The 23,356-nt window shown below is 44.5% G+C and overlaps 8 protein-coding genes across 8 annotated transcripts; 3 read left to right on the forward strand and 5 right to left on the reverse strand.

Moving 5' to 3' along the window:
* Window positions 1-370: 370 nt before the first annotated feature.
* Window positions 371-1,235, forward strand: I203_105883 (uncharacterized protein; the record flags this gene model as incomplete). The annotated part of the gene is made up of 6 exons (XM_019145033.1): window positions 371-429; window positions 495-578; window positions 663-782; window positions 861-881; window positions 966-1,099; window positions 1,207-1,235. 6 exons carry the CDS (start codon window positions 371-373, stop codon window positions 1,233-1,235), a joined length of 447 nt encoding a protein of 148 aa, XP_019006368.1.
* A 195-nt stretch (window positions 1,236-1,430) lies between these two features.
* I203_105884 (uncharacterized protein) lies at window positions 1,431-6,145 on the reverse strand (the record flags this gene model as incomplete). Its single annotated transcript, XM_065517858.1, has 7 exons — window positions 1,431-1,609; window positions 1,670-2,059; window positions 2,138-2,188; window positions 2,316-3,083; window positions 3,150-3,227; window positions 3,316-5,827; window positions 5,897-6,145. The coding sequence occupies 7 exons, from the start codon at window positions 6,143-6,145 to the stop codon at window positions 1,431-1,433; spliced, it is 4,227 nt and encodes a 1,408-aa protein (XP_065373162.1).
* A 587-nt stretch (window positions 6,146-6,732) lies between these two features.
* I203_105885 (uncharacterized protein) lies at window positions 6,733-8,306 on the forward strand (the record flags this gene model as incomplete). Its single annotated transcript, XM_065517859.1, has 5 exons — window positions 6,733-6,870; window positions 6,994-7,227; window positions 7,396-7,666; window positions 7,756-7,969; window positions 8,039-8,306. The coding sequence occupies 5 exons, from the start codon at window positions 6,733-6,735 to the stop codon at window positions 8,304-8,306; spliced, it is 1,125 nt and encodes a 374-aa protein (XP_065373163.1).
* A 242-nt stretch (window positions 8,307-8,548) lies between these two features.
* On the reverse strand, window positions 8,549-10,336 carry I203_105886 (uncharacterized protein; the record flags this gene model as incomplete). Its single annotated transcript, XM_019145036.1, has 5 exons — window positions 8,549-9,143; window positions 9,236-9,436; window positions 9,495-9,939; window positions 10,009-10,053; window positions 10,120-10,336. The coding sequence occupies 5 exons, from the start codon at window positions 10,334-10,336 to the stop codon at window positions 8,549-8,551; spliced, it is 1,503 nt and encodes a 500-aa protein (XP_019006371.1).
* A 658-nt stretch (window positions 10,337-10,994) lies between these two features.
* On the forward strand, window positions 10,995-12,340 carry I203_105887 (uncharacterized protein; the record flags this gene model as incomplete). The annotated part of the gene is made up of 3 exons (XM_019145037.1): window positions 10,995-11,113; window positions 11,176-11,564; window positions 11,655-12,340. 3 exons carry the CDS (start codon window positions 10,995-10,997, stop codon window positions 12,338-12,340), a joined length of 1,194 nt encoding a protein of 397 aa, XP_019006372.1.
* Window positions 12,341-12,774: 434 nt separating this feature from the next.
* Window positions 12,775-16,009, reverse strand: I203_105888 (uncharacterized protein; the record flags this gene model as incomplete). The annotated part of the gene is made up of 7 exons (XM_019145038.1): window positions 12,775-13,606; window positions 13,676-13,887; window positions 13,952-14,687; window positions 14,753-15,020; window positions 15,097-15,692; window positions 15,764-15,850; window positions 15,930-16,009. The coding sequence occupies 7 exons, from the start codon at window positions 16,007-16,009 to the stop codon at window positions 12,775-12,777; spliced, it is 2,811 nt and encodes a 936-aa protein (XP_019006373.1).
* Window positions 16,010-16,667: 658 nt separating this feature from the next.
* On the reverse strand, window positions 16,668-17,934 carry I203_105889 (60S ribosomal uL2 domain-containing protein; the record flags this gene model as incomplete). Its single annotated transcript, XM_019145039.1, has 4 exons — window positions 16,668-16,703; window positions 16,791-17,364; window positions 17,630-17,781; window positions 17,842-17,934. 4 exons carry the CDS (start codon window positions 17,932-17,934, stop codon window positions 16,668-16,670), a joined length of 855 nt encoding a protein of 284 aa, XP_019006374.1.
* An 862-nt stretch (window positions 17,935-18,796) lies between these two features.
* On the reverse strand, window positions 18,797-22,782 carry I203_105890 (uncharacterized protein; the record flags this gene model as incomplete). The annotated part of the gene is made up of 12 exons (XM_019145040.2): window positions 18,797-19,636; window positions 19,725-19,894; window positions 19,961-20,134; window positions 20,200-20,329; window positions 20,421-21,145; window positions 21,207-21,284; window positions 21,336-21,432; window positions 21,486-21,564; window positions 21,625-21,760; window positions 21,853-21,981; window positions 22,054-22,267; window positions 22,357-22,782. 12 exons carry the CDS (start codon window positions 22,780-22,782, stop codon window positions 18,797-18,799), a joined length of 3,198 nt encoding a protein of 1,065 aa, XP_019006375.2.
* Between the last annotated feature and the right edge of the window lie 574 nt (window positions 22,783-23,356).

Below are 23,356 nucleotides of genomic sequence, written 5' to 3' on the forward strand. Positions count from 1 at the left end.
ATGGGAGAAACAGATAGGTCCTTTTTCTCTGGGTATATAGCTGCTGAAGAAAGGTGTAAATTGATGGAGGATATATCCAAGGAGAATGAACAACAACAACCGAAAAACATGCGGAAATCATCTATTTACGCAATTAACCTGGGTCCATGAGTCCGAAGTTTACGTAAAGCGGCGAATTGAACCTGGTACTGTACGCAGACTCGTATTCTTTTGATATCGATTTATTTGAATTTATCCCAGCTCGACTTGGGTATCATCATCACCTTCGGATACTTGCATAATGGTCGTTGTTGATGCGATTGCTCTCTAAAAGACAATTACCTTGACTCATCAATAGATTTACAATAATACTCTCGTCTATACTCCAAAAATGCCAAAGATAAGGACACAGAGGACGAAGCCACCTCCAGAGGGATACGAGGATATACAGTGAGTTTGCGTATACTGGTTCTGTAGCCGTACAAACACGAGCTAACATCTCTTCGCATCTGTAGGGATGTACTGGAAGATTACGAGAAGAAGATGAGGGATGCAGAGAATGACTCGCATGAAGGGAAGAGGAAGGTTGAGTCTGTATGGTGAGCTGAACTCAACTGTCCAACTGGACTGTCCAGAGGCGGCCTTTAACTCAGGAGCTGATTCGAGTGTATTCAATTATACAGGCCAGTGATGAGAATATCCCATGCCAGATCGAGGTATATATATGATCTGTATTACAAGCGAGAATTAATAACGAGGGAGTTGTACGATTGGTTGTTGAAGCAGGGGTATGCGGATGCCAAGTAAGTCTTCGTTTTTACATAATCGCTTGAATCATGTATGAATTAGCTAGCTGACGGACTGATTGCTTTGTCAATTAGCTTGATAGCAAAGTGGAAGAAGTGAGTTGAGCTTTAGATTTCTCAGCTTTGATTTCGCCTTCTAATTGCAAAATTTAGCTGACTCGTGGCTTCTCGTCATCACAGACAAGGGTACGAGAAATTATGTTGCGTCAGGTGTATACAAACGAAAGATATGAATTTCCAAGGGTCAACTTGTATATGTCGTGTGCCGAAAGCTCAGCTTAAGAAAGGTACAGTGGTGGAATGTCCTCATTGTGGTGAGTATCCAATCCACTTCTTGATCTCGCATACCTTCTATTTTTTCACTCCCAGAAGGGAGCTTGACATCTGGAATGAATGCTAATATTCATTATCTATAATATAGGTTGCAGAGGATGCGCTTCCTCAGATTAGTCATTGATCGTCCACTCCACATGCATTGTATTTGTATCATCCCATACATGATATCAATATCATGATATCGCAGATCAAACAATAAAGGACGTATTTGGTAAAGAACGAACAGCATAATACAACCATTCTTCAAATACTGGATTTGCCATATTTAGATCCAGAATCGAGGAAAGACAACCGATTCCGCAGGATCATCTATATCCAGTTCTTAATCAGATCTCGTGATAATCTACCCACTTTCTTCCCTCCAAGCTCTTTTCCCAGCCCGGGCGAGAATGGTGAATCTGTTGGAGGACTTTGATCCAAGTTATCGTAGGTATTATTTCGGGATTTGCGGGCAGCGGGAGGAGGTGAAAATGGAGTGCAATTTGCTGCTACCTCATTCCATCATTAGCTGACCTAAAAATTGTATCATGGGCAACCAGCTAACATACCTTGTGGAGAAGAAAACGCTTTCATCCTCTCAGATATCAATGTACTACTTCTCTTCTTCATCCTAGAATCTGATTCAACGTGGCTACTGGTGTCTTGGGTGCTCAACTTGATTGCGGCTTCTTCACTTTGGTGAGATGCGGAAGACTCGATATTTGCGAAATAGTCTGGTACAATAGCTTTCGAAGATGTCTCCATGGTAAGTGGTGTGGATGATGGAGTCGTTCTCTTCGGGAGTTGTATAGTCAAGTCGTCAAGAGAGAAAGGGGGTGACTCCGATACAGGAGTAACGATAGAGCTAGAAGAGATCGAACTGAGACTTGAAATTCCTCTTTGATGAGTGAATTTCTTGATTGATGAGATCCGTTGATCAACCGGTGTACGATCTGAAACTGACCCACAACATATAATCAGCCTTCTGACTCAAATTTGGGAGACGGAAGAGTCTTGGGAGTTGGTATAGTGCTAACCTAAAGAAGCTTTCAGAATTGAATATCTCCTTCTAGCGCCGAGTAAAATTTCTTTCGGATCATTAGAGTCAAGTGGATATCGGGTAGCTCGATATGTTATTGCATTCTCGTCCCCTCAATATCACGTCACTTACTCCCCATAAAATACGGTGCAGAAAAATAAGGGGCTTTAACTCACTCGATTCAGTCTTGATCTTGGTTATCCCTTTGTTACAACATGGGTAGATCACAATGCTCGGATACCTATACTGAACAAGCCGAATGGGAATGGGAACGACTGTTGGATATATCTTTAATTCTGGGTAGATACTCCGGTAAAGGAGGATAGGGATCGTTTTTACCACCTGAATCGGATTCAGTGAAGAACGAGAGGGATTGTTGGATGTGATTGGCGGGTATATGAGGACGTTCGGGCAGAGATATCGTTCGAGTGCGATTGATTCGACTGTCAATCTGTGTGATACTTCGAGTGGAATCGGTTGGATCTTCCGAGATGGAGGGTATACGACGATGTTAGGATAACGATATAGTACGAGTACTATTGGTTCGAATGTCGATTTTGGTCGAGACTCGAGTGCAATAGATCGGACTTTGTGATTTGAGATAAGAGTGGATTGAGGGTATACAACGATATTTGGATAATCATATCGTGCGAGTGTGATCGGTTTGACTAGAAGTTTTTCTGGCAAAACGAGAGACTCAGATCGTACAGTAGAGGAAGAAAGGTTTGAAGAAGGATATAACACGATATTAGGGTATAGATATCCCACCAAACCGATTGGAATTCGAGATAATCCATTGTCCGTTGACCCATCAGAGCTCATACCTTTTTTGGCAGACTTCTGAATGATCGGTACGTATATCACTAAATCGGGGTAGGTGTGCTGATAAACCGGTATTGGGACTGAAATGCGAAAGGGCCATTGTGGCTGTTCCAATGGTGGATCTACATGGTAATAAGCAAGTTGATATAAATAGCCAAACTCAGCTTGACTTGATAGGGACAACTCACAAATCACCAAATTAGGATAATGACAATGACATTCTACCTGAGCATCATCGTACAATCTCGAAGTCATCATATTCCCCTCTGATATGTACAAATCACATCAGACCATTAGTCACTGCTCATAATTCAAAGAGGCTTCAGATGATCGATATATATATGTAGGACTCACCCTGATCCTGTACCGCTACCGCTAAAGGAGGAATTTCCTGCCCCCCTCCTTCCGGGCAACTTCCAAAACCCGACAGCCTCTGACTCAACTTCTTCAATGGTCTCTTTGGTTCTCTTCCAGTGGCTGCAGTATGGGAACTGATCAATGAAGTGACACTTTGATTGGTTTGTTCGTGATAATTTGTGAAAGAGAGTGCTCTTTCACCTACTGAGGACGAACGTGATCGAGATCGGTCTTTCTGCGATTTGGATCTGAAAATCGGTTTGATACCACTCATAAAACTTGTTCGAGATCGAGGATTATCATCTCCATTGTCGGCGGGGTGTTGGGCCTTATCGGGGTACTGGAACAGGTGATTTGTAGTGAATAACGTAGGAGATGGTATGTCTTCCTCGATACAATTTTGGAATGGTACGGGAGAACAAGAGAGATCTAAAGGCTCGTGATAAGATCCAACAGAGGAGAATCCAAGTTGCTGATCGTTTTCTAGGAAATATTCGCTGAGTCGTGCATGAGGGGTCGGTAGGCGGGGTATCACTCGACTCGTGCTCGTCCTTTCAATATCGATGGGCATCTCTTCCAGTTCAAGTGGTCGAATAGAAGCTGATTCTTCACAAATAGCAATCGACCTTCCATCGTCCAAATGAGCATGGGTAGAATCGTCTTTAACTGATATGACCGGGATCGATATGTGATCTTCCGATGCTTCTTCAAAATATCTAGACGAATCCATTTTGAGAGATGCAGGCGACGAGGCATCCGAATTTGACATTTCTTCAATGATGCCCAGTTGCGTACCCTCAAATCCCAATACAGATGGTCTTCTCAGCCCGGGCATCGAAAAGTCCATCCTTCCTTCGTCTTCATCCTCATCCTCGTCAAATGGGGATACGGGGATATCCAGATCGAACGGTGAGATAGGATGAACCACATGTCGTTCGGTATAAGGCTGAAGGAATGAGATATCTACTTGAGAGTAGATCTGATCGGATGGTCGAGGACATCTTGCCAAAGGTGCGAGGAGCTCTTCATATGATGTTGGGTTTGCATCAGGGGACGATGCTGACAGATTTATCTCTTCCATAGGCAATTCTCCCAATTTGGAAGAACGTGAAGGAGAAGTTTCCTCGAATTCGATTCCCTCTTCAATCTCAATCTCGAAAGGAGAGTCAAGCTCGAATGCAGAGGTATGTAGTGAATTTGGGTACAGTGGAAGTGGAGAGACTTGAAGATGTTCTAGTTGATCATGAATGACTTGAGATTGAGATTCGAAAAATTCAATTTCTTGGTGAAACTTGATTCCTCGATTATGTGGGCTTTCAACAGGAGGCTTATATATCTCGATATTGATGTCGGAAGGTAAAGCTCCTACTTGATGGAATGGGAACCCGAACTTCCAAGGTGTAGGCGTGACTGGTCCTTTAGGTAAGAAAGTCCAAGTACCATGATCATCTTGAGAACCGCTCCCCGCAGTATTCTGTGAATCCAATGGACCGTCAGGAATGGGAGGTGCCTTTCGTGGAGAAGCAGTAAAATCGATCTTCGAAGGTGAGATAGAACTGGATTTCTCTTCAACTTCAACTTTAGCTTGAAGTCGTTGTCGTTGTCGCTGAGAAGGAGATAGATCCCATCCTTCGGGTGTCGTCGGTGGACCCCAACTGGTACCTACAGACCACATCGCAGAGCCGAGATCAGCCCATGGCGGTCGGATGTCCTTCTTCGTATGAATCGTCAAACCCTCTTTACCCCTTCGTTTGGCTAGATCAGAGTTCGACCTGGCTCTTTGAGTGATGTTAATTCGCTGATAGAGCTCTTTGAGGAATGGCTGAGTGGCCAAAGCTTCTGGATCGGGCATGGAGTGGATGGGAGAATAAGGGATAGAATGGAAGGATAGCGGGGTAGAGGATCGCGAGGAAATCTCAGGTGCAGGATGTTGAGAGGCGGGAGAAGAGAAAGCTGACAAGGGTGGGAGAGTGATTGTCTTGAGTCCTTCGGGTTGAGGACTATTGAGGTGATGAGAAGAGGGTGATTCATGTCTGGGTGAAGTAGATAGTATGATCACGTCTCTCTTTGAGCTGGACTCAGGATCATGGTCTTCGTTCGCAGGGATATTGATCGAATACACTGATAGATCGTATGGTGAATCGGTAAACTGGCTCGATTCGCCCTTACTGTGACGGACAGCGTCTACACCGGCTGGATTCCTAGTATGGCCGTTAATGTTGACCCACTTCCCTATCATCCCATCTTGAGGGTCCTTCTTCCATACCTCATACCATCTTGCTGCTCTCTTATCCACTCTCAGGGAGACATTACCCACGATTGGAAGACTGCCAATCGATTCATGAGGATGACTCTGAGAAGGAATGAGGAAAGTTGAGAAGAAGGTAGGCCAGATCGCATCGGTAAGTCTCGGTTTATGGGTAGTTCCGGGTACCGTCAGATGAAGAGATAATCCCAGTGGAGAGGGGAGCTGGAGTTGGGATATCAAGTGAATGAGCTGTTGATGTACCTATACCAGGACAATATGTTGCATCAGCGTGTGATCACGATATTAAGAAGAGGCACCGATATCACTTACAGTAGGCTGAAGAATTACCAGTAGGCTACCACCTGTTGCATCCTCACCACACTCCGTTCTAAGTCTATTATCCATGAGGAAGTCCTTCCCATAGTCAACGAGCAGAAAGCATTTACGCTGAATCTCGCCTCCTCTCCACCCGGTGGAGAGATTAGTGCTGGTCTCAAATCCCGATAATGGCTTATAAGGTATATGGGATTGGGTCTGAGAACGATTGCGCAAGGGAGTCATGCGGAATGGCGAAGACATCTTGATAAGAGAAAGTGATTTGTCGAGAAAGTGAAATACAGAAACAAAACAAATAGATAAATCTAACACAAGACAATCGATGTCTTGGTGAGATATCAGTAAAATAAAAGACAACTTGACAGCTTAGGTATAGGACGGGACGATCAACGTCTGCAGGAGAATAATGATAAGAGAGCGGATACCCTCCTGGGACACTTTATATCTTGCCAAGCTCCCTTGACTCTCGCAATCTGTCACACAGTAATAATTTACTCTGTCCCTGTCGCCTAGTCTACGGACTCCACACAATGATAGGATCAAAGCGACAGGGCACGGTAGTCAAGGTGATCTACCGAGATTAGCTTGAAACATGTCACATACGGTATCTATTGCCACACATCCAATCCAATCGCCACGCCACACACAGTTACTGCATCATTCATTCAAACCCAAACTCGAGATGAATGATCATTTCGATCCCTTCGTCTCTGACCAATACAAAGCGTGTCATGCGCAATATCAGTATCTATATCTCTTCTAGACTACTTCGATATACCCCTAGATCTATACATATACATATACAACGACCGCACCGACCGTACACCAAAATGGCATACCCAAACAACCCATCTTCACCTACCGACTTGTTATCCGCCTTACCAGCCAAATTCGAACAAGCTAGGAAGAGCGGTCAACTGTATTTCTTCCCTAGTGAAGCTAGAGATGTATACTCGCAAGGAAGGAGGGTGTGTAATCTTAACTCCTCTTTATCTTTTTGCTGATTCAGCGCCCCCGCCCCCCTTTCCCTTCCCCTCCTAATTTTCATTTGGCATTATTTTAAGCTGAACCTTTATTGTTTGACTAATTAGTTCAACCTTCGACTATGTCCAGCTTTACAAGACAAACAAAAGGCCAAAAGCGATGCTTTGGAAGCTGTGAAAGCCGAAAACGGAACATCAGGATCACCTGAACGTAAAAGAGCAAGGACCGAGGAGACAGTGGATAAGCAGAATGGTGAAGAACCGTTCAAACCTCCTTATGTGGAAGAACTTTATGTAGGATGTTTAGAGGGGCTGGAAGGTGAGGAAGGGATGAGTATACTGGTGAGTTCGCTCGGCTACAATTCTCCTCGTAGAGATGGGAGATGGAAGAACTCAAAAGCTAACGAGCAGTCATAAACGTACATTCACAGCTGAACAAGGTAAGTCAACTGAAATTCCCCTGTAGCCGTGTAGTGCAACAAGCTGATTTCTGTCGATGTACAAATACAGTATTCTCTCTTACCTGAACATATACTCCTCTGTCCACCTTCATACCAGCCCCAATCACTCCCGCCTACTCCACCTCAGTTAGCACTAGCGTACAACATCCTCCAGGCGGCTTTGAGGCATCCTACCAGACCTAGGAAACTCTTAGGGTTTTATAATGGTGGTGAAGGTGCGGGAGCAAGTCAGAAATGGCGTCATCTGCAGTTCGTCGAAGTACCAGGTGGAAGAGCACCCGTTGAAGAGTGGTGTCAGACTGTACAGTTCTCAAGGCCAGGTGAGTCTTTTTCACAATCCAATCCGCCCACCAAACGATGAAAGGTATCTCGCTTATTGGTTGAATAATGTATATGGATTCTTCTGTAGATCAAGCGATCCTTCTTCCTGATGTACCTTACCTACACATCATTCATCCTCTACCACCTCATGCATCTGTACCGTACCCTCCCACAGCCGAGACCAACGAACAGCTGGTGGATCTCTTGGCTCCTGCCATGATGAAGATGTTCGACCTTGCTTTTGACGCTTTGAGGAACGGCGGTGCAGACAAAGATGGTGGATGGAACTTGTTAATCACTTTGTGAGTGCACTCTACTGTCCTGTGCATCAATCTTCCCTTTTTGATGTTGACCCATGATGCGTCCCGCAGAGACCATCTCCATCTCATCCCCCGTTTCCTCCCTTCCTTCCCCTTACCTTCCCCCCATCAGCCCCTCGAGCTCAACTCATTAGGATACGCAGGGATGATGTTGGTCAAATCCCAAGATGAGCAAGATGCCCTCACAAAAGCGACAGAGGATCAAGGTGGTTTGATGCATGTATTGCAGAGATGTGGTGTACCTAGAGAATGGGGAGAGAAGGCTAAAGAGGTTGAGGGCATACAACAGGGGTCTCATGAGCTGGATTTGGGTCTTTAGATGGAGTCCATAGCATAGTATTCGGTCGGACTTGTCAGGGCTCATTGACAGGAAAGTATCTCAGATATAGGAAAATATCTCAGATAGATGATAGAATGTTGTACATTAGATATTAATTCATCCTTAACTTCATGCATATCATCAAAGGGGTATATTCAAGTGCAAGGTATCTTTGTATTTGTATTCTATTCAAGCAGGGAGATGCACTCGTCATTATCTCACTTGGCGATGTTTCACTCGCCTCACACCTCCCCTCCTACCCAAGCCCACACTAGAAATCCGAACCCCCACGGTCCAACAGCAGCCAACCTCCATCCAACTCTCTTCGCCATTCTCGTCATCTTACTCTGCCTCTGCACCATCGGTTCTATAGGTCGAGTCGACAATACAGGCGGTTTATCAGGCTGCAAGAATGGTCTCAGACCTTTTTGCCTATAAGCCTTGATGATAGGTTCCCATTTCCCTCCAAATCCTTTCCCACCTATCAATATAGGTTCCACACCTGCCTTGTACCTCTTAGCAGCTTCCAGCTGCATCTGCGAGTCGACAAACATAATCCGCTGACACGCCCTGAAAGGTCGTCCGACAAGTTCTGCCAAGATTGAAGCTAAGACTCCACCAGTGACGATGGTGGTCGCTTGAGCTACTCTGGCTATTGTGGGTACAGGCTGTTGAGTGATTGTCTGTGAGAGAGAAGATTGTTGTTCGGAAGAAGGGAATTCTAAGACTAGGATGTTGTCCCATGAAGGTTGGATCGATCCGCCGAATAGTGCTTTGACTCGTAGACCCACCCGTCTAGTCACATCGAACGCAGCGAAGAAACAACTGTAGCTTAGGCTGTATGACAGATATCAGAGGTCGTAAGCAATCACACTTCATTGACTCAACGTCAAAGAGAATACGAAGATTACATGACAGGTAAGACTCACGCATCTCTTGCAACAGCCCATCTCCAACCTGTCCACCAACTATGACTCTTCCTCCATGTTTCGCTCGCAAAGAGATTCTTAATAGCTTGTATAGGCGTAGCAGGCTGAGAAGCGTCGAATGCTTTAGGGACATTGCGGATAGGTAAACTGAGGAATTTAGCTGCCATGGAAGTAAGCGATGTAGTTGATTGATGAAGGAATCTATATGTCGAAATTAGATGAGCGACAGTCCGGATGAAGGGTCTAGATAGGTACTCACCTGACTACATTCTCAACAGGAGTGAAAGCTGCACCTTGTACCAACCCTGCACCCGCACCTGCTATTCCAGATAACAAGGTAGGATGGTTGGGTATGATGCTTGGACCTCTTAGTAAAGTATCCAGGTTAATCTCTTCTTCCTCTTCCGCCCCTTCTTCTTTGGAAGTAACACTATTCGAATTCAGGGGAGCATGATATCTCGCTTGATCAACTCCAACTTCTTTCGGTTTTTGGAAGAACGACAATTTCGCCAATGATAGTGAGAAGAACGAATGACCCGTAAACAAGAGGAATCCCATGGTCGTGTTCACCAATAGAGGAGGTAAAATCGTCAGTGTGATAGCTATTAGACCAGTCTTGCGCCTCAGGAGATCACGTATGAATGATGGTGAGAGCGTTTGATCGGATGATATTGCCAATTGACGAAGCCCTGCCCATGTGTCCACTATGGATGTAGACACAGGTAACTGAAGTCAGTCACTACACCAAGATGTCTAGATGTACGAGAGCTTACCTCGACTTGGTCTGAATAATTTACTAGGTCTTCTGAAGAGAAACCCTGATACAAGCAGATACCACTGTCAGTGTTTCATATCCCGATTGTGTTGAGCGGGAGACCACTCACCAGTGAACAAGACCAAAGATCTAGCGAATGCGGCACTAGCACTACTACTCGTACTACTGACAGCCAGAGTATCTGCTCCCGACAACCTGTCCTTGTCCTTCACCGCAGATGCGACCTTGACTGCATGTCGAACCTTCCTCCAATTGGATGGACCTGACGAATGACTCGGGCCATCATCGGGAGCGGTAAAGTCTATAGGGATGGGGCGAGTTGTCATATTCGCATTTTATATTGGCTAGAAGAGGAAAGAGTGTTGCTGGTATCTACTATCTAGTGGTGAACGTTAGTCTTTGAGGATTAGCAGGAAATGGTTATAAGAAGACAGCTAGTTCCAACTTGGCAACATTACATGACGTTGTGACGACTACAGTACCGTTCGGCATTGGGCGTTGAATTCGGTTCCTAATCCCATTACAAACTGAGTACAAGTCGCCGGCTGTGATATCTCGTAGTCCTGATTAGGATTCACATTTGATTCCGTCGAGGGATGAGTACGAGTATATAAAAATTTTGAACTTGACTTCCGTTCTCTTCACTTCTTCACTTCTTTTCCTTCTCGCTTCTTCTGGTGTAACTCTCATAACAATTTTCTGTTGTATCATAGGACTACTCAGTCCATCCCTGTGAGTGTGATCACCGTTCTCATCTTTTCTCTCTTTTCCAAACGGAAACAAGACCCCCAAGGATGTTATCGCACTGGGCACTGAATCAATCGGCAAAGATCCGTTGAGATATAGATTATAAAGCCTTTTATCCACTTTAGTAGGGTGGAGCGAGCCTAGAAAACTCGTGACTGAGGGGGTCATCGATTCATACATATCACAGTCTGTTCCGAAGATGTGATAGCTTCAGCTGACATTGATATACAGTCAAGAATGGACAGTAATACCGGAATTCCCTCCAACCTATCTACGGAGGATTTGTTGAAGTTGTTCAATACCATACAAACTTCTGTTGATGCTACGATCTCGTCATCTGCTCCGTTAGCTACCAAGTGAGCTTATATCTATATTCACAAGCTAGAATATCAAGCTGACTTCATCTTACAATGCTCAGAGTGAAAAACAACGATGATTCCCTCGATTTTACCAACGGTCTATCCCTCCTTCTCCTCCGTCCTCAAATGCTATTGTCCTCCTTACAAAACCTCATTATCCTATTATCCCTTCGTCTGATCGACCCATCTTTACCTTTCCCCACATCAGACGAAATACAATCTACAATCTCCCTCTCTACCCCATTTACTGCCCCCCGCTCCCACAAGGACATAGCGAAGGGTAGCGTGGGCAGTATGATGAGTGAGCTCAGTGGGGAATTGATGTTGGGTCAAGAAGTCATGGACAAAGTTAGAGGTATGGAGAGTAAATTGGAATATCAAATCAAGAAGTTGATAGGTCTCGCCGAAAGTAGTGAGAAGAAAGTTACACAGGATGATGTCGAGGAGGGTGAGTGCTTTATTCCCTTCGGAGGTCTATAGTTACTCGCGCACATATGAAGAGCTGGTGCAACAAGCTGATCTCAACTATCATGGTTAGATCCACTATCATTCCGACCGAATCCATCCGCTATCGTGTCGTCTCGAGAACCCACAACATCATCATCCTCTACCAAGCCATCCAAATACGCTGCTGCTTCAGACGAGGAGGACGGATCTTCATCTCAGATATATCGACCACCCAGAGTGGCAGCAGTCCCATACTTGGAGAACGGTACCAGTCGATCCGAGCGTAAAGAGAGACAGAGACAGGCTCCAGCATTATTATCTGAATTTGCAGCTTCTATCGATTCTGCACCCATACTAGAATCAACTTCGGGTCTATCGGTCAGACCAGTGTCTAACAAGGCTACCAACTCTGTATCTGCAAAGAGAGCAGAGGAGCTCAAGAGAATACAAGAATTTGAAGAATCCAACATGACTAGATTGGTCACCAGTAAGAAAGAAGCTAAGCGTCGAAGGGATGACGAAGCTGCCCTGGCGATGGGTTTCGGTATTGGTAGTGGAAGAGGTAGACGAGGAAGGAATGGACTGGAAGCTGAATTGGAAGGTGTCCTTGGTGATAGAGGTTCGAAAGGTGTTTGGGACGGGGTTGGTAAATTGGGTCACAGAGGGGATACGTTACAGCGTGGTAAGAAGAGGTTGAACGGTGGGTTGGGTGGGGAAGGCAAACGATCGGGAGAAAGTGGGAGGTTTGAGAGGGATATGAAAAGAAGGAAAAACTAATCGTTGTTCATGATATGATATTTGTGTAGCTATGTATCAGTCAGATGCATTTTTGTTGTATAATGTAATGATAACAGTGTCATGCTCATCAGCTGAGTGGTCTGCAAAATCGGAAACAGCATCGATACATCACAACACTGAATATATAGAAGCATCAGAGGGATAGATAATTAAGCAGACATCAGATTGAAAGAGCAAGATTATCTGCGGCCAGCAGTAGATGTCACCGATCGTGTATTTCATCAATTTCAGTTTTCCTTCGACCCTCACGCCGCTTTCGATCGAATGGGATTTCTGATCGGCATCTCCAGCGTGTGTTCATGCTTGTTTTATCTGTCAATGACTAGATGTGAGTGCGATCGTTGGACTGATCAGAGGCTCTATTTTTCACGGCCTCGTGCGCCCATTCACATCTCCATTCCCGTGTCTTGTCTTTATCCTTGCCCACCGCTCGTTCCCCAAGGTTTAGCGTTATAATAAGCAGGTTGGAGGTAATATGGGACCTGCTGACTCTGATTCTGATGCTGGTTTTGGCTGGGCGTCTGATCGTAAGGGTAAGAAGCCGACGTCGGATCAGATTGTGGTTGTTGGGATGAAGGAAGAGGTAGGGGTAATGGGACATTACTCAACCCCCAAGTTCTGTTATGCTGAGTCTGACTTTGTGGAACCTGAGTTGGTTGATAGGGGTATTGAGGTTGATTATGAGTATAATATTGTTGTTGCACGCCTCTTGGCTGGGAAGCGGATCCTTCCTGAGGTGGATAATTATATATTTGAGCTTGCTGGATGTGTTGACTATGATAAGTACTGGTAGCTGGAGGAGTATGTTCCGTCGAACCGGTGGCGGTCGGACCCGGATTAGGATTAGGAGTACTCCAAATAGCAGCTATGTTGGGTTGACCGACTCCAACACTAACACCCGTACTCGATCTTTTCTGCCCTTTCTCACTTTCTTCTCTCGTCATTGCCCAGATACTATTACTCCCTTGTCCAGGTGCGTTCCCACCTGAGCCAAATAGGAATGCACCGCTTCCCGAAGTGGTCGACGTGATCGTATGAGCTTGGGGAGAAGAATGTATGCCCAATGAAGGGGATGCAGTGGTAGGTGGTAAATGGGAATCGGCAGCCGGAGGAGTAGGAGTACTTTCCAACATCAGGTTCTGAAGGAGATCGTACGCTGTTGGCTTTTTCGTCGAAGACGCAGCGGGTGCAGGTACTAATGCTGTTGGCGGAAGGGGTATACCAGGAGGTGTACCAGGTGGTGGACTGACAGTTGTGATTATTGCATCAGCTTTGTATGATTTGCCTCCATAAACCTAGAATGTGGGAACATACCTCTTGTTCCACAATATCACTTTTTCGTTATCCAATTCCTTCTCTTCGTCCCCATCGATACTACTTTCCGAAGCCAAAGTAGCTCTCATAGCTAAATTGACAGGATCATCTTCCGTGTCCGTACTGACATATGCAATGTCGGATTCTTCTCTGGAGTTGACCTGGACAGGTAGAGCAAAAGGTCTTGGATTACCAAGTAAAGCGGATCCGACCTTGCATCCGACAGACACACAGGTTAGCCCACGAACAACAATCTTCAGAGAGAGTGGTACTTACCGCACTTTGCATAATCAACTTTGCATCTACTTGGATATCCGCCAATCTCATCAACTGCTCCTCGTTGGGATGAACATCACCCTGCGATTCCAAGCTATTACTTTCGTTATTCTCACTGGTGATCCCCCTCTGGAGCGGTAAGAAGCCTTTCATATCTAGATCTTCCTCTAGAGGTTCAGGTAGAGAGGGTAATTGCGAGATTGGAAACACCTCCATCAGATCGTCTATTAATTTCTTGTATGTGATCCAGAATTCTTTGAGTATTGTGGAAGAAGGATGAGCTTGGTTCTGCCTACATAAATAAACTAAATCCATTTTGATCCATTTCGAAATTATTCTCAAACTAGGAAGTATCCTTCGTAAAATCGCACTGATGTATACCGTCAGATCATCACTTTGTCCTTCTTGTTCGTTATCGTCATCATTATCGTTTTCGACAGATAGAGCGCTTTGATTGATTATAGTAGATTTAACTTCTTCGATCTCTTCACATGCAATTTTCATTATAATTTGTGAAATCCCCAACAACAATTCCAAAGATCTGAATTCACCTTCGTGGGATCTCTGGATCAATTTAGCATCTTGTTCGATCCCAGCGGTATTCCGAGCATGATGATGTAATCCAATAAGTATGATGATTGTCTTGACGATATTTTCAGTTGATAGTTGACGAGATCGCAATAATGAACCCATTTGATCGAACAAGACAGGCTGAAGTGTAGGGATGAAAGAGAATCTATTTATGCGAAGAGGAAGCAGGTCAGCTAGGAAGGCGTGCGTGACACTTGATCCACAACTAACCCAGCTTTGAGATACAGTATTCCAACCAGGACTATCATATCTTCTTTCCACTTTTTCACCTCATTACCAGACTCCAAAGATGGTTCTTCCTTGTCTTCTTTCCTCCTGACTCTCCATCGCTCAGTTGCTTTACCGAGATATTCATACAAGATCCCGTGAATCCCTTTGAAGGCATTCCGTATCGCTGATGCTCTGAAGTAATAATAGATGGTGGAGAAGGAATCGGAGGTATAAGTTGAGATGACAGCCAATTGATTGAAGGCAGCACCTAAGTCAAAAGAACGTGCAAGTCAGTAACAACACCTTTGACAGCATATGTCATGTATATGTATATGAACGCTCACCATCATCAGGTTGTATACACCTAGCGACTTCATAATACTTCCTAGCCTCGCCAAACCGCTCTTCCGGACCACCCCTTCTATTCGGTTTCTGATTCGCATTCCCATTATTATATTGCTCTTTGTATCTTTCTAAATCACCTAGACATATCAAACCTTTATAAATCAAACTTAACTTATCTTTCTTCTCTTGGCCCCTTCCTACTTCCACCTCGTCATGTCCATCATCGTCGAATTGGTTTCCCAGAGGTATCTTCACCTGTAGAAGGGAAGAAGCGATACCGGGGAGATCTTGTAATTCGTGATAATTGTATATCCTCGATATAAGAGATTTGTAAAAACTCTCTTCGCTCGACAAGAATTGCTTAAATCGAGTGATAGCTTTCCTCAATTCATGCGAGTTGAAGTTATTATCAGATCGTCGATCCCTTCTTCCTTGCTGGGGCTGAGAAGAGGCAGAGGAACGTTCGATATTCGATATGATATTTCTATAAGCTGAGATGAGGAGATAGGAAGTTTGATGCCATAGATTATCTAAAGATTGGGAATAGGGAGATAAGGGATGTGAGAAGATTAAGAGGAGATGAATGTCACGACATCTAAGCAACAAGGAATGTCAGTCGTCATTGAGGGTAAAGAGTCAAGGACAAACGTATGACAAGCAGCTTACCTCTGTCTAGATTGTTCGGCTTCTCTACTCCAGGGTGGTTGAGTCGATAAGATACCATTCAAATTCCCAGCTTCAGCTCGAGCATCGCTGTTCCCATAATATTGAGACGGGTATCATCAGCTCAACCTACATGAAATCAAATGTCCGAAGCTGACTCGTGACTCACCGATCAAGCTCAGCAGCGGATCGTCTCTGGATTCCCTCACTCCTCGCATGAGACTGCGACTGTGATTGTCTTTGTGACATCTCGGTGATGTATGACAGACCAGACGATATAGAGATGTTGAACCTCGGTTGGATTTCAGGAAACTTAGGTTTGACGACTGGGCGTTAAGGGCTCATCGTACCGCAATCTCATGAATGACGAAATGACGATCCAGTCGGAGGCGGAGGCTGAATATGGAGAGATATGAAAGGATAGGTGTCACAAAAAGGAAGGAAGGAAGATATCAGTAGGGAGGGAGGGAGATGTTCAACAGAAATAATTGAACCAACCGGTGACAAATAAGGTTGTGTGCAGTCATAGTAGTAGCAGTTCCTGAATTGATACATCATCCCATCGTCCCATCATCATCCCATCATCCCGATCCATAGAACAGCAGCAATCATCTCACTGCTCAATGCTTGCAGCACGTTAGAATCATGTAAGCGAGGAAATGATGAAACGCCAACATATAGTGCTATCCTTCTCTTCCCAATTCGTCAAAAAGAATCTGCATGAAAAGAAGGCGGAAAGAGTACATAAAATCTCCTCTTTGACTGCTTTCCCCAAAAGTTTTGTTTGTGAACCGAAAGAGATAATAATCCATCCCAAATCATCCCGATTGGATTATATCTACTTTCCCTACAACAATCCCTACTAGCCAATCCGTCAACAATACAAAAGCTATCTCTATCGAAAAACTTAAGCAGTGTCGACGGTCTTTCCGGCGGTACCTCGCTATGTAACATCGGAAACACAAGATCATCAGTAAACAGAAGAATAAGAACAAACTGAGTATTGAGAGATGAGCGAATGATTACTTACGAGAAGACCAGTTCTTCTGGCAGCGATAAGACCGGCTTTTTGACCTGATGGGGCATCTCTGGCCATTGTGGAAGCGTGACCGATGTGTTGATGGTTACCACCACCGTGAGGGTGATCGACGGGGTTCATGGCAACACCTCTGGTTCTAGGCCATGAGTTTCTCTTGGCTCTCATAGCGTGGTGTTTTCGACCAGCTTTAAGGAAAGGTTTGTCGATTCTTCCACCACCAGCGATGATACCTACGGTAGCTCTGCATCGGGATGAGATGGTCTTCTTGGCACCGGAAGGTAATCTGATTCGGGTAACACCAGTCTCAGAGTGTCCAATGACGGTAGCGTAGTTACCGGAAGTTCTAGCCAAAGCTCCTCGATCACCAATCTTCTCCTCAACGTTACAGACGATGGTACCTTCGGGACATTGAGAGATGGGCAAGACGTTTCCGACGTTCAAAGTAGCTTTTTTACCGGCGTAGATGAATGATCCGGTAGAGATACCTTCGGCAGCGAGGAAAGTTTCCTTTCGGAGCTTGTATCGGTATGGGTCTCGGAAGACGACAGTGGCGAGGGGAGCACCTCTGAAAGAGCACGGGCGTCAGCGAGTGTCTAAGAAAGGGTTGGATATCATAGTTTTGCGTCTCTCCACGTCAATTCCATCTATCCATCCTGCTTCTACACGATTGTGGTGCTGTAGTCGAAACGTCCACTTTACGGGCACCGATGCTCATTATCCTCTCTTGACATCTTCCATCCGCCTATCCATGCAATGCGCTCCATCATCCCACACTAAAACCCCCTCCTATCCCCAAACCCAACGCCTTATAAGACAAAACATCAACTCACCGACCAGCATCGTGGATGACTTCCCTAACCACACCTCTGATGTAACCGTTCTTCTCGGCGAAATCGAGGTTCCTCAATCGAGCGGGGTTCTTGTTGTGGTGGGTGTGGGATTTGAAAATACCACCGGATTTTCTTTGAGCTCGGATGACTCTCTATATAACACATAACAACAAAATGTCAGATTATCGTTCTCTTCTCTCCTGCTATCGGACCATCTGATCTTCCATTTCTTCCTGACCCAGACCACCTAGCACGATCGTGATTTTGACCTCCTCCTCAATCTGACCTATGTTCCTGTATCCCATCCTGACTTTCTCCAAATACCAGAACTTCAATCATGACTCGATCGGAAAAGCGACTTACACCCATTTTCTATAACACCCGATACAATCAGCTTATGCACTAGGTGGTGAAGGACAGAGGAAACAACTCACGAAATACTTTTGACAGTCGGTTGAGGTGACTTGAAGGATGAGAGAGACCAACAAATCGATAATGGTTTTAGAGGTTTTGATGAAAATTCGCTACGACTAGGGTGAGTGGTACGGTGGAGAGCAGGAGCAAGGCAAAGCATGCAAGGATTGCACTATGGAGGACTGCAGGGATCCCTGTATGGTAAGAAAGAGCAAGTGCCACAATCGGACATATGACCCGTTCCTACCCAGCCAGCTTCTTTCGGTGTTTATGATTAAATCCGATGTTCTCGATCTTGCGATGGACCCTGTTCACCTCACCCTTTTACTCAATGCACGTTTTGTTCATTTTCGTGTCTCTCTCTGCTTTTGATTTCGATGCGACGAACTCAGATTAACACGACCGACACTGGATGCGTGCCTCATATACGAACACAACCGGATTATTGATTACAGCACAATAACAGATTCATCGCTCCTCACCCACAACTCATTTGCCTCTTGATCACTCTTCCTTATCTCACTAATGACCCGTCGAAACAGGATGAAATATCGTTGATAAAATGGAAATGAAAGAATATGTAAGATATAAAACCAGAAAAAGAAACGAAAAAAGAATAGAAACCTCTCGATATCTTCTTTTCCCTCAAATAAAGACAAACAATGATTGTATGTATTATACATATATAGAATGATTGAATGAAGTTGTTCTTCACATACACATAATTGGAAAAAAAGATGATATTTACTCCAACTACTTGCTATTCCCACCACCACCACCTAACTTCTTGCCGAAACCCAAATTCAACCTTATCTTTTTACCCATATCTTTCACACTCGTCCCTGTCGTTGTTTGAACCTTCTTCGCATCTTCATTATCGTTATCACCCAATACCATTCCCTTCTCTTTTTCATCTTCATCTTTCGTCGGTGTCGATTTAGCACCGACTAACAATCCCGCAAAACCTTCCTCTTCCTCTTCCTCACGCTGTCTCTTCGCTCTCATGCGCATTTGTACATCTTCTAATCCCTCCCCTTCCCCTTCCCCTTCTTCTTTAGCTCCTTGAAGGGATTGTGGAAGTTGAGGTTGTGGTTGATTTCTAGGTGATTTCTGACCTGTTGAAGAATCCGAATCCGATCCATCATCATAATCTAACCCCAATGCACTAGTCGGTCTTTCAACCACCGATGCAGGATTTCGGTCAGACTCAGTGGTTGATTCAGGTTCAGGCGCTGGTCTACCAATGTTTTTACCGGATACGACCATCTGTTTCCTAGCTCCCGCTGGACGTTTCTTAGGTCCACCACCATGAGTGAACATCCTTTTCCTCTTACTTGATACTTCAGCTGTACTAGCAGATTGTTCTTCGTCATCCGAGGCATTGAAGTAATCTTCTTCAGCTTGAGCCTTACTCGATTCTCCCTCATGGGACGATAGAGTCGATTGCTGAACAGGTGGGGGAGGTTCATTATTGATTTCCCATCGATTACGCAATCCCGATATGTATTTTTTCAAGAATGCTCGCGAAGATAATTTATCCAGGCGATCACGGTAGTTCTCGAATAGATGATTGATGATAAGTTTCAGGTTGTCCTGTCACATCGTGTCACACAAAATTAGCATCGTCAAATATATACATCATCGTTTCATAGATTATACAGACACCAGAAATACCACTTACCCGTCGGATCAACTCCAATACATCCATACAAGCCGAACTCATCATATTATCCCTTATACTCTCCTCTTCCAGTAATTCTAGTAAAGGTAAGAACAGATCGTTCTTGACGTAATTACGGTGCATGAAATGGTTTGGCGTCTTCAAACAAGCTCGAATATATCGTAAACAAGCTATTTCAATCGCATTGCCATCAGCCATCTACAACTTGTATTTGGAAATTGACAGAAAAGACATACCATGACGTAAAGGTTTATCTTTCACATATAAAAGTTGAACAACCTTCTTCGATACTGGATTTGCCAGGACGAAATACGACGCTCTGTGAGCATGATTCGCTATACTGAATGACAACAGTTCGATTAAATGCTGCAAGAGGGCTATATGTTCTCGACTGAGTTTGAAGAGTTTATCTGCAGATGATCCAAGATCACATCAGTACTTCCTAGAGAGAGAGAAGAAAGCGTACAAAACTCACTTTTTGTCAATTCCGCTTTTACATCGGGAGCATCCATTAGAGGTGTGTACAGTACGCTCGCACAATTATCATAGAAGTATGTACTGAACGATTCGGATAATGGTCCTTCTTTCGTACGTGCTGTGAAGGCCTGTTAAATGCGCATCATTCATCAGCCCACCAAAATTACACTATCAGACATAATCACTAAAATTCGAGAAATGTTATGGTATATCACTCACCTCATTCTCTGGTGGAGTCTCCAACAACGTCCTAAGCGTATCTGACATCTGCGACATCAAACCCAAATTCTTCGTAGTCTGAAGTAACTTTATAATCTCCAACACCAACGTCCTCCTTTTCACTTCGTCTTCTTTGAAGACATGTAACCTGACAACATTGGCATCATGTTCCACTGCCAAAGTCAAAATTTCCGCACCGGCATGTAGAAGTTGAGCTTCGGATCTTCTAAATGCCCATTCACAAACGAACAGTAAACCCCTTTCGACCAAATTTCGATAAAGGGCTAATCTACCTGGTAATTGTACGCCTTTACCCATTATCATCAACTGATGTAGAAATATCACCACATCCCTTTTCCTTTCGTCTAATGGTCCGGGACTCTTGGAAGATGAAGAGGGAGAGGGAGAGGAAGAGGAAGAGGTTGCTGGTAAAGGAGGAGGAGGATCATGGAAACCGCTAAATAGCTGATTAAGGAAAGCGTCATTCTGCTGAATGTAATTGATAATATCCACTTGGTTGAAAAATACAAATCCATTGAGGATGTTGAATGTTGGATCATCTAATACACGAGCTAGAACAACATCTTTGAGATAGAGGAGTCGATATGTTTGATGTATCTTGTTACGTATATTCTCATCTTTGATTTCTACGACTTGACGGAATCGAGCGGTTTCTTGGAAATACTGTCGATAAGATGCTTTGAGACCAGGAAATTCGGGATCGTCTATGTATAACAGATGAAATGTCAGCTTCGAGTACTTATAAGGAAAGGTCAGCCAGCTTACACTCCAACATCCCCATCACACCCATAAACACATCATCCTGCAGTATGTACTCGAACACACCATTATCGTTGAATAGTACTGAAGGTCAAGTCAGCTACAACATGAGTGTGTTAGAGATGCCGAACTCACTTATCGTCTGCATGAGAGAACACAGCGCATGCAAATCTTCCAGACTCTCCAAATCCTCTGCTTGTTCCAGTACCGTTATGAGGTGTTTTATGTAATCCTGCGTTCCGATGTATGAGCTACCTATCCACTACAGAGAACCGATAAGCTCACCTCATTCAGTATATGTTCCACAGCTCTCTCTCGTCCTATTGGGGATTTCGCTTGCATCCTGATAAACATTTCTTGTTCACTACAACACGTCATCACTAGTCAGCTTGATACACCCCTCACAGCAAACCAGTAAACACACCGGATGTTTGCTAAAGTAGGAGTTTGCCATGGTACCCTCGAGTCTGACATCTGCATAGCAAGAGCACCAGGACCTATCATAGGGGAATTGGCGATTGGTGATGAAGATGATGGGACTTGTTGGGATTCCACTTCAGCTATACCAATGAAAATAGTATGACGTAATCAACTCAGCCTGTATGCTACCTTCCTCAACGATGTGAATGTAGGACGAGAAGTGCGAACTCACCAGTCATACTAAGGAGATGACGTTGTACTTCACATATGAATTGCCATATATCTTCACAACCTTCTGGATCCTGGAACGATAGAGCCATATCTAGACCCGTCGCAGGTTCCGTCCATACAATCAGAGTGTCTACGACCGGAACGGAATCAGCACCAGCGCTTCAAGAGCTCGTTCATCGCATATAGTGGAAGAGAAGCTCACCTTGCTGTTTACCATATATATCCTCCTTCTCCACTCTCGCACTTAACAATAATTCCTCTTTCAGGAATCCACCTGATGATTCCGCCTTTTCCCCATCTGAAGGGAATTCTTCCTTCTCTACTATGATCAAAGCTATATCCTGAGTATCATCGTAAATCCCTTTACAGAATCCTGTACCTCGATCATGCCACGATGTATCTTGAAGTTCGTAGACCTATCTCACATATCACTTGTAAGCATCCTCGAATCAAATTCAACATCACAAACAAGGCCATATGCAGTTTTTTATTAGATTACACCCACCTTCACACGCTTCCCATCTTGATTCGAAGCATTATCCAGATCATCCACCTCTACATCACCATTGTTGGCCGTCTCAGTTTCCGTTTCCGACTCATCACCCAGTCCACCTGTTGCTTCTTCACCCATCTCTCCTCCGTCGGGTTTCAATTCATCCATCACTATGTCATCTTGATCGCCTTCGGCTTCTGAGTCTTGAGGTGTTTTGACAGAAGAGGAGGAGGATGAAGAGGGATCGGATTCATCAATATCACCTTGAACCATATTATCCGATTCTTGAGCTTCTCCTTCCTCTTTCATATCTTGATCTTGAAGTCGGCGTTGTCCTTTTCTCAAAGCTGATTTGGAAGATTCAGCTTGTGGGATCGATCCTCGTTCTTCATCCGATAGTAGATTCACAGATGATACGGTATGTTGCAATCCAGTCATTCGATATCAAGTTTATGAAGTCGCGACTCGATTGATCGCGCGACCTGTATGATCAACCTGACTGCGGATGATCGCACAGAAGTAGCTATACTTGAATCGAAGAGCAGGAGTAGCTCGAGACGCGGACTGAGGGACTGTATATGTGGGACGATGAGGTTTTGATGAATGTGGATATACGTATATATGCGAACAATTAGGCCATTGACTTTACCTAGTCGTATTGTTTTCGTTACTTGATCCATCACTCAGGAGTGGAAAGTGGAGTTGATGTGATGGATATGCTACCCCATCCACGTGGATTCGATTCCGGTGTCATGTCATACAAAAAATGCTCTCTCCATACGCGTTGAAGAGGAAAGCTTGGACATGCAATCAGACTATATTTCATACCTCATATCCAACGTCCTCGTTCAGTTCTTGCTCATATCATCAGTCTTGAGGTACCCATGTCGATGGAGCCATATTCTTCAGCCCGGACACCTTACCATCTATCTCCTGAACCGTGATCATCACCTTTCAACCACCCATTCATCCTCATTCAACCCTTCCTTTCATATCCCTCTCTCACATCATC

This window comes from Kwoniella mangroviensis, assembly GCF_000507465.2.
Source record: "Kwoniella mangroviensis CBS 8507 chromosome 1 map unlocalized Ctg02, whole genome shotgun sequence".
Classification (NCBI taxonomy): Eukaryota; Fungi; Basidiomycota; class Tremellomycetes; order Tremellales; family Cryptococcaceae; genus Kwoniella; species Kwoniella mangrovensis.